General features: G+C 43.0%; 1 protein-coding gene across 1 annotated transcript; it reads right to left on the bottom strand.

The window, feature by feature from the left end:
• Positions 1-322: 322 nt before the first annotated feature.
• On the bottom strand, positions 323-9,465 carry LOC139243691 (probable G-protein coupled receptor 139). The gene is made up of 2 exons (XM_070870834.1): positions 9,426-9,465; positions 323-1,255 (listed from the first exon to the last, which is right to left on the bottom strand). Exons 1-2 carry the CDS (start codon positions 9,463-9,465, stop codon positions 324-326), a joined length of 972 nt encoding a protein of 323 aa, XP_070726935.1. The 3' UTR covers position 323.
• Between the last annotated feature and the right edge of the window lie 268 nt (positions 9,466-9,733).

Below are 9,733 nucleotides of genomic sequence, written 5' to 3'. Positions count from 1 at the left end.
GCTTCTTCACTGATAAGGGAATAAGGCTTATGGGGAACGGGCAGGGATGTGGACTTGAGTCCATGATCGGATCAGCCATGATCATATTAAATGGCTCAGAGAGGGACGTGAGCGATTGTGATAAAAGGAGCAGTGACCCCAGACCTGAGATCAGAGAGAGACCTGAGCGATGGGGATAAAAGGAGCAGTGACTTACATAGGAAACCGCAGGACTTGTCAGATATTGCCCAGTGTTATGTCTGAAGAAGTCTGGGCCTGAGTTGTAGCCTGCTGAGGTTCAGGTAAAATATAACTTAGGATACGATATGTGATGTAATGCAAATCTAATGTTGGGAATTGCTCTGAACTTTTCTTTCCTGAACTAAATTAAATATTATTCTCAGAGGATACTTCAACCCATTTTTCAGCTCATCTCTGAATTTAGTCTGGGTTACTGCATAAATACACGTGTTTGTACAGCAGCTCAAAAGCAGCAGCATGTAGCTGTTAAAGTCTGCAATAAGCATCGGGTCATTGAAACCTGTAGAATAATAGTGGTTTGCAATTCGGTATAATAAGAAATATATCACATACGCCATCCAGAGCAGTATGAAGTTACCGGATATAGCGAAGAGTAAGATGATGGATTTCCTTCGGTTCTCCATCTCCGGATCATTGTGATTCACATCTTTCTTGCTGCCCCTCAGCCTCCTGCGGACTCTGCTGGCCGCAAAAATGTATCGTACAGTCAGAGCATTGAGCAGCAGTATCAGGAATATTGGGAGCAGTGGGGTAAAACAGCGGTGAATCCAGTCAAATGTTACCCAAGCAGTTACAGTGTAATACTCGGGTTTTGCTTTACAGCCCCAGGGTACATGGTCGATTGTATAGTAGGGTTCAAAAGTAAAGAACCAGGGGATGTTTTTTATACAGAACAGCAGGCACACGGTTCCTATAACCAGGGATGCAGTTTTCTCGGTGCAATATTTAGTCCTCAGCTTCTGGCAACAAATGGTAACAAAACGATCGAAAGTGAAAGCGATGGTTAACCAGACAGAAATATCGGTGACTGCACGCATCAGCGCTGTGAGGAAAGAACACACAGGTGTGATGTACAGGAAGGTAGTCGGGAAATAATAATCATTAATCCGAAACATTATCACATCAGTGATAATGACCAGTAGATCCGCCGCTGCCATGGTCACCAGGTAGCGAGTGATACATCTGGAGAGACCGCACTTTCCCCGGGACAGGATCACAATCGTCACCACATTAGCTGTAAAAGTGAAACACACAGGAACAGGGAATCAGCCGTCAGGTTACAGCAAGGGAGCCAGTTACACAGGATTTGGTGTGAAATGTACTTTACTGCAGGATCTGGGGACTGGAACTGAACTCTTTACCGCTGCTAGAATTGTCTAGCAGAACAGGATTTTAACATACAATTGCAATGTTAAATATCTATGAGTGTGCGTTAAATACCCGAAAATAAACGATTCACAAAGAGTATAGAATATACAAATAGACTCTGGAAATTTCCTCTGAGCTGTTACCCTTCTGCCACTGCAACGTCGTAGAAAGTGGTGTAGAAATCCACCGGAGATCCGAGTAAACTACTGGCCATTTAAATGTATGAATAAATGGACAGTGTGAGAAGGAGTTATGGATAATTGCGAAAAGTAGCAGTTCAGTGACAGAGGAGGAAATGAACAGAAAACTATTTGAAAATCAGTCATGAATGGTCAATTCTAAATTGGGAGATGTTTGGGGAGCGGTGAGAATAACGCCTGACCGAAATGCAGTGAATACTAAAGGGGAACAACCGAGGGTGAGACAAAGTGCTGGATTTGGGTCCGTGGACAGGAAAGGGGAGCGGATACAAGGTGTGGGTACGAAATGGCTCAGAGTTCTCATGTTGTATTCGCAGACTGGAGGCGATGAGTAAAGACCTTTGGACAAACTACTGTCAAACACCACGATAATAGGGGAGTTGGTATGTTTGAACTCAGCCAAGTTGCAACAATTATGTTTATAATCCACCAGATAAACATTTAATCTGAACAACTGACTTCTTGGCCGGAAGTCTCAGGTCTTCACATTGGTGCCTTGTACAGTGCAACCCCCCATCTGGACAAACTCTAACAATAACCACAAGCGGGAGAAGTTCAGATGTGATCATGAACAAACAACTTTGTCTTGCACCTTCTTCTGTGATCCTAGGAAAAATATACATTCCAAAGTACACAATGGCACAAGGGGCATAATCTTCAACTCGCTTTTGACGCCTCTAATAATGGAGCAAACTTCAGAGGGAGTTGTGGGTGGCGATCTCTAGACCGAAGCAAAGATACAGTACAAGTGACAATAGAGGCTGCAGTCCAGCCCAGGAGATACCTGCCGAGATTCAGCTTCAGAAAGGCTCCGTGGTAAGGTCTTAGCTCTGAATTGGCAGAATCCATCTTTAATATTAATCCGGCACATAGCAATCTGGAGAATCTGTCTCACTGGTGAGAAAGACTGGCGGAAAGTACATCCCAGGGGATGTGGGACATTATATGTACCTGAGCTTCCAGCACAATCTATCAACAATGTAAGATATGCTCAGAAGTGTTTGATTCGGATTCCTTGGTAAGCAGGATAGTGTTACACATAGCAATTGTTCCAACTTGATATACGTAAAGAGCTCCATGTGATCATTTGTAAAGAAATAGAGACAGACAGAGAGCGAGAGAGAGACTACATATACAAAAGAAACATCGGCACTGCAAAGATATCCTGAACAAGATAAGGCGGCTGGTGTAGAAATAATTAACTGCATTCCCGTTCAACTGTGTTTAGACAATACAGTCTTAGCTGGGAATTAAATCACATGGGTATATAAGTTTAATATAGTTAAGTTTGATTGTGTGATTATGTGGGGGGGGGGTGGTGGTGTGGTTACCATGGATACAGAAGTGTAAAGGAAATCTACAGAGAAAAATGGACAATGTAACTCTGAATCAAACACAAGAGATGGGCCGTCCTGTGCTGTTTACAAGACGGAGGTGGGCCTCCTTCTTGAACCGCTGCAGTCCGTGTGGTGACGGTGCTCCACAGAGTTGTTAGCTGGTGAGCTGCATGAAATAATGGCGAAGATATGAGGAGATAATATTTCCGACTGGGCTTTGCAAACGGCCAAATCTGTCAGTAATTTATGTATCTGAACTATAGAGCCTCATAAAAGTTGGTAAAATCATGTTCCCTGTTCAGTATTTGTCAAATCACTTAATTAATTCAACAATTGTAACATTATTACAACAACAACAATAATTTCTAACTATATAGCGCCTTTATAAAATTTCCAGAGGTGCTTCACAGGAGTGATATAAGACATAACAAATAAATTTGGTCCGAGCCACATAAGAATAAATTACGACCGATGACCAAAAGTTTGGTCAGATGTAGGTTATAAGCACTGTGTTCAAGGAAGAAAGGGAGGTATAGAGGCGGTGAGGATTTAGGGAGGCTGTTCCAGAGCTCAGGGCTCGGACAGCTGAAGACACGGCCACTAATGTTTGAGCAGTTATAAACAGGGATGCACAAGAGGGTAGAATTTGAGGAGCGCAGACATATTGGGGACTTGCGATGCTAAAGCAGATTATAGAGATAACGAGAGACGAGTCCATGGAGGGATTTGTACACAGAAGGAGAATTTTGGAATCGAGGTATTGTTGAACCGGGATCAATGTAGCTCAGCGAGCACAGGTGGGATTTCGAGCGAGATTGGACATGCATTGGCGAGTTTTGAATGAGCTCAAGTTTACATAGGGTAGAATGTAGGAGGTGAGCCAGGAGTGTGTTGGAGCTGTACAAACTCGAGGTAATTAAGACATGGATGGAGGTTTCATCAGCAGAGGAACTGAGTCAGGGGCGGAGACGGGCAATGTTATGGAGGTGGAAAAAGGTGGATTTAGTTGTGCTGCAGAGATATGGCCAGAAGATTATTTCCCGTTCTAATAGGATAGCTAGATTGCGAACTGTCTGGTTCAGTCACAGACAGAACACGGGAGAGGGATCGAGTCGTTGGTTATTGAACACAGTTTGTGGCGGGACCCAAAGAAAATGCCATCGGTATTCCCAATATTTAATTGGATAACATTTCTGCTCAACAAGTACTGAATGTCGGACAAGCAGTCTGCCAATTTAGAGACCTTGGAGGCCTCGAGAGAAGTGGTGGTGAGGCAGAGCTAGGTATCAGCAGCCTACATGTGGAAACTGAAGCTGTGTTTTCGGTTGATGTCGGCAAGGGGCATCATATAGTGGAGAACATGAGGGGGCCAATGATAAATTCCTGGGGAACACGATATGCAACGATTTATCGTGAGAATAGAAGCGAATGCAAGTGATTTTCTGGCTACGATTAGGGAGATACGGATGGAACCAGGCGTGTACACTCCCACCCAGTTGGAGAGCCATTGGTGGAAAATGGAGTACTCAACCATATCAAAGGCTGCGGACTGGTCGAGAATGATGAGGAGGGAAAGTTTATCTTTGTCAATGTCACAAAGGATGCCATTTGTGAGTTTGATAAGAGCAGTTTCGGTAGTGTCGCATGGTCAATAACAGACTGAAGGGTTTCAAACATGGAGTTCCGGGAGGTGACAACATGTTCAAGGACTTTGGAGTGGAAATTAAGGTTGGAGAGGGGGCGATAGCTTGCAAGGCCAGTGTGGTGAAGGGTTGTTTTTTGAGGAGAGGGGTGATGACGGTAGATTTGAAGGAGAGGAGCTTGCTGGGAATAGGGTCAAGATCAAGTGAGCAGGAAGTGGGTCTCATGGATAAGATGAGCATGGAAAGGTCAAGAGGGGCCGATCAGGGAGAGACTAGAGAGATATGCGACTTCATGGCTAGGGCAGGCTGGAAAGTTAGATGATGTTTGACCCGTTGGGCTAGAGGAAGGAAGAGAAGTGGCAGAGGCAGCTGATTGGGTGGTCTCAATCTTTGAGACAAATAATTCCATTAGCTACTCACACTTGTTGTTGGAGGTGAGTGTGTAGGAGACTGGGGAGAGGCGTTTAACAAGAAGGTTAACAGTCGAGAATAGTAGCCGGGGGTTATATTTCCATTCTAGAATGATGTTGGAATAGTGAGCAGTTTTAGCAGACACGTGTAGGGCCCGATAATACTTTATGCAGTCTAGCCAAATATGGCGTAGAATGGTTAAATCAGTTGTCCGACACATCCGTACAAGTCTGCGGCCCTTGTACTTCAGTGAGCGAGACTGAGGGCTGTACCAGCGGAAAGGCCAGGGTGAGAGAGATTAATTGTTTTAATAGGAAATAGGGCATCAAAGGTGATGGTGAGGGGATATTTGGGGAGATTGGTGGCTGCAGAAATGTCATTGTCAATTAATTCATTTTCACCTCGGCTTAAACAGGGTCACAGTTTAAATATTGGTGATACCTGATTAACAAATATTCTCGTAACAAAACGATTTGACAATTATTCTTGTTTCTAATTGCAGCTGCTATATAATGACAGGACAAAAAGGGAAACAATGTCCTTCTCTCACAGAATCCAAACACCACTGTTGTCAGTTACAAATCAACATATCATTACTACTGTGTCTTAATATTTCTATTTTCCAAGCTCTAAGTCCCTTCAGTCTCCGGTTCCACTGCCAGTGCAATGTCCCAAATATAATCATTACATGTGTGTATAACTGATTGCAAATATTTGAAAATGAAATTCGTGGCTACGGACCATAACTGTGCTTGGTGCACGAATTCAGCTCTGAATAAATACATCACCACTATGGTTTCAGGATTTCCTTAAAACACAACCGTATTTGTCAGAAATGGCGTGAAAGAAAACACGTGTATTTTACACTCCAGCAAAGTTAATATGGCCTTTCACTGTTTGTCAGAAGATGGTTTCTAAAACTTCGTAACATACGTTGTAATGTAACTAAATGTATATCTCTACTACAGCAAGATCCACAAATACAACATCTGATTGATAAAGTTGGCTAAGGTTTGGGTTATTCGGAAAAACTGCCATGGGAATGCCATGCGAATGTCAGACTAGATTTTCGACAGGTTGGGTATCAAACCCAAAAACTTCTGATTCAGATGGGAGCCCCGGCTGTTACATTTAAAGGCCAGGTTGATAAGTTAACCAGAGCATGCAAAGAGGAGAACATTAGCGAGGGGTTCCTGACGCTGCTAACGATTAACTGAAACAATTTCACACTCTAACGACATCCCACTGTGTGAATACTGGGCTCATTCTCACTTAGAACCGCATTGCTCCGAGACATTCCATGTAAAACAATGTTAGATTTTGAGTTGGAGATTCAAAAACATTGTAACGTCAATAAACATCTCGCAAAGTTTGGAGGAAATGGAGGAAAGATATTCTCGGAATTTCCGATAGTGACCCAAATCTGACAAATAATCACCTCAGGACCGACAGAACAATGACTAGGCCCTCGAGCTAATGCAGCGAGACACGGATTTATGCAATCGGTAACCTGTTAAAATGAGTGCTGGAAACTCTATGGGCTGCAATAATATCATCGGACATTTTTTCGTGTAGAACATTCAGATACACTGAAATTGGACCTGCGATTACCGGAAATCTCATTGCAGAAATGATGACTCTGGTGCTTGACGTATAGGAACGCAGGATTAGATCAGTCTGCCCCACAAGCCTTTTCCACCATTCCAGTAGACCATAGGTGATCGGCACCCACACTCCAATTACCGTCTTAGTTCCATATCCCTTGATACCCTGACCTTAACACATCTATCGATCAGAGTCTGTAAATTTACAATTGACCATTAATTGACAGGATTTTGGGAGAACGAGTGTAAATTTCGACTAAACTTTGTGCGAGAAAGTGTTTACTGATTTCACTCCTAAACGGCCGAGCTCCAATTTTAAGATAATGCCTTCTGGTTTAAACTAAACCGCCATCGGAAACAATTTCTGTGCCTACACTATCGAACACTTTATCTATTTAAATAGCTCGGTTATATCACGTTTCACCCTTCTAAACACAATGAAATACAAGGCAAGGTTATGTAACCTTTCCACATATTTGAATACTTTAAACCGTGGTATCAGTCTGGTTAACTTGTGCTGAAACCCCTCGAAGGCCAATCCATCTATCCTGCGATATGTTGCCCAAAACTAACGTATATATTCCAAATGAGATCTGAACAAATCTCTGTACAGCGAGAACAGCACGTCCTCAGTTGTAAATATCTTCCCCCTTGTGATAAAAGCCAAAATTCTCTCAACATTTATCCCGATTCTGTGGTTCCTTCCGTGCAACCAACTATCGATCCAAGTCGTAAGATTACAGCTAATTACGTGGGTTCCCATTTTTATGAATAATAACTGAAAAACATTATCAAAGCAGGGACTTAACTGAAAATGTAATACAATTTGAGACGATGGGAACAGACATTCCAATGCACCGAGTACTGATCATATTTATTGTTAAAATTACCGCAGCTGACAAAATATTGAATGGAAATAACAATTTGGCGCTTTTGCTTCACAAACTAAGCACGTCACCGGGAACACCAATTACCACGCTGAGAACTGGAACACCACAAATGGTAATAAAATAAATCAAACTGTATTGATCTCTGAGAAATGATGGGGACTCTTGGTGCGGCACATGTTACAACGGACCATTTGAGCTGATATAGTGAGAGATACTCTTAGTAATACAGGGGCGAAGCTTGCAGTAGGAGCATTAGGCTGTATTGATCCTGAGATTTGTGAGAGTCAGCGGGACAGTGAGACAACTCACTTCAATCTGTTCTCATTGAGTAACCTCTTCAAACAGACTCTGCAGAGTGTTAAAAACAACAGCCGTAATATTGGACTTTAATGCTGATCATGTTTCTTCAAACAGAAACATGCAAGGCAATTTATTAGTACAGGGTGGTGGGAACTCAGGAGACATAATGTGCGATTTCAGTTTCGCAACTGAAGTGAGAAAGTTAGTCAATGGTACAATGGGTGATAAAACACGCTGGTTCGATACCCTGGGCTCTGCCACATAACCTGTAAATGTGAGTTAGAGGAATGTAACACAGACACAGATTACAGGGCGATATGACAGATGTGTTTAAAATTATTGACAGGATGGAAGAAGATAGATAGAAGCAGACTGATTCCAGTAGATGTGTGTTGCAGAACGAGGCGCTGTAGAAATTAAGTGAAATAGAAGACAATGGAACAGAGAGAAGAGAGAGCGGGAGAAGCTTTTTTATAAAGGGATTGGGGAGGCGGTGGAGTTCAGTCACATGGATAGAGGTTGAGGCAGAAACTGTCAGAATTCAAAGTAGATTGAGTCCGTGGCTGGAGGAAGAGGCGATAAAGGGATATGGAGACCGGGTGGGTAAATGTGACTAGAAATTCCTCTATCTCTCAGTATCTGAAGCGAAATTAAAGTGAATGTGTGTGGATCACCGAGCGGACAGACTTACTGAGGGGACAGTCGATGTTATATCACCCTGCAAGCGTTTGGTCTGAACAATAAATGTGTGCGATTAGTATAAAGGGACCTGACCCGGCATGGAGACGGTGCTTTGGTTAAAATGCAGGTATTGAATCTAAAACGGGTTATTAAATGTGGACAAACCCAGGACAGCTGCATAGAGCGCCGCTGCCTTGTTCCAATCGCTCTCTCACAGCACGGATTCCCGGTCTGACCTGTACCGCTGCAGGAATGGATGTGACAGAAACCAGCTGCCTCCCACCGGCTGAAGGTAGAACAATCTCCGCCGGGAGGGTGAAGGCGAGTCTGAGAACAGGCTGGTCACCGGTCAGTGGAGAAGATGAGGGAGAGAGTCTGTGTTCCTGCATGGAGCACAATCCCACTCTCGGCATGGATTGTGATCACCAGGAATAATATCCGGCACTTTGCTGGAACCAGACCGAGAACAGCGGGTAGATTCTGATTAACGGGACTGAACAAATCCCGGTCCTGACTGTCCGAATTCCCAGGTATATGTCCATGATCGGCTGTCAGTGTCTGTCTCCACAGCGGGAGTCAATGGAACATTTTACAACACGCTGAATGTTCAGTAAAATATAATCTGTCAGATATTACCGAGTGTTACGGGAAAGGAGAGCAGGCACGGAAACATGAGATTAATATAATCCATTGAATCACTCATTGCACGATTCTCAGATAAAACCGAACCAGTTTGAAAGAATTTACATCGGGAAATAATCTGAAGCTTTTATGGGGTGTTAAAGAAAATTAGAAAGGCAACAAATGATCAGTCACTTAAAAAGGTCGAGCGGGAAATACAGTCACTGACTTTCAGCCTTTTAATTGAATTGAGAAGAATAGTTTAAAAATATAATTACTGAAATAAGAGCAGGAATAAAGTTAATCCCAACTTTATTCACGACGTCAGTAACGGAATTTAATCACTTACCGGGGATTCCCACGGCTGCTATAATCGGATAGTAAATCATTACCGCCTGTATAACCAGAAAATGGATAGGCGATTAACGGAACTCTCATTCTGTCCGAGAAGTGATGATGACTCTTGGCACTGAACAGAGGGCTCCAACTGACTGTGAGATGAGAGCTGAAGAGAAAAACGTCATTATAATTGCGGGAGATTTCCCGTGGGACCATGAAAGATCAGGAGCATTGATATTACTTCCAGTCATTTGGCAGCACGTCAACACCCTTCACAGTAATATTTGTGCTGCACTAATTATATCCAAACTAATAATA

The sequence above is a fragment of the Pristiophorus japonicus genome, unplaced genomic scaffold (assembly GCF_044704955.1).
Source record: "Pristiophorus japonicus isolate sPriJap1 unplaced genomic scaffold, sPriJap1.hap1 HAP1_SCAFFOLD_182, whole genome shotgun sequence".
NCBI classification, from domain to species: Eukaryota; Metazoa; Chordata; class Chondrichthyes; family Pristiophoridae; genus Pristiophorus; species Pristiophorus japonicus.
This window is presented reverse-complemented; position numbering and strand designations above follow the sequence as displayed.

Bases quoted from the DNA above. Each gene is read 5' to 3' on its own strand.
- LOC139243691 (XM_070870834.1), bottom strand. From the start codon at position 9,465: ATGATTTACTATCCGATTATAGCAGCCGTGGGAATCCCCG. The intron at 1,256-9,425 runs GTAAGTGATTAA...TCACTTTTACAG, and splicing joins AGCAGCCGTGGGAATCCCCG to CTAATGTGGTGACGATTGTG.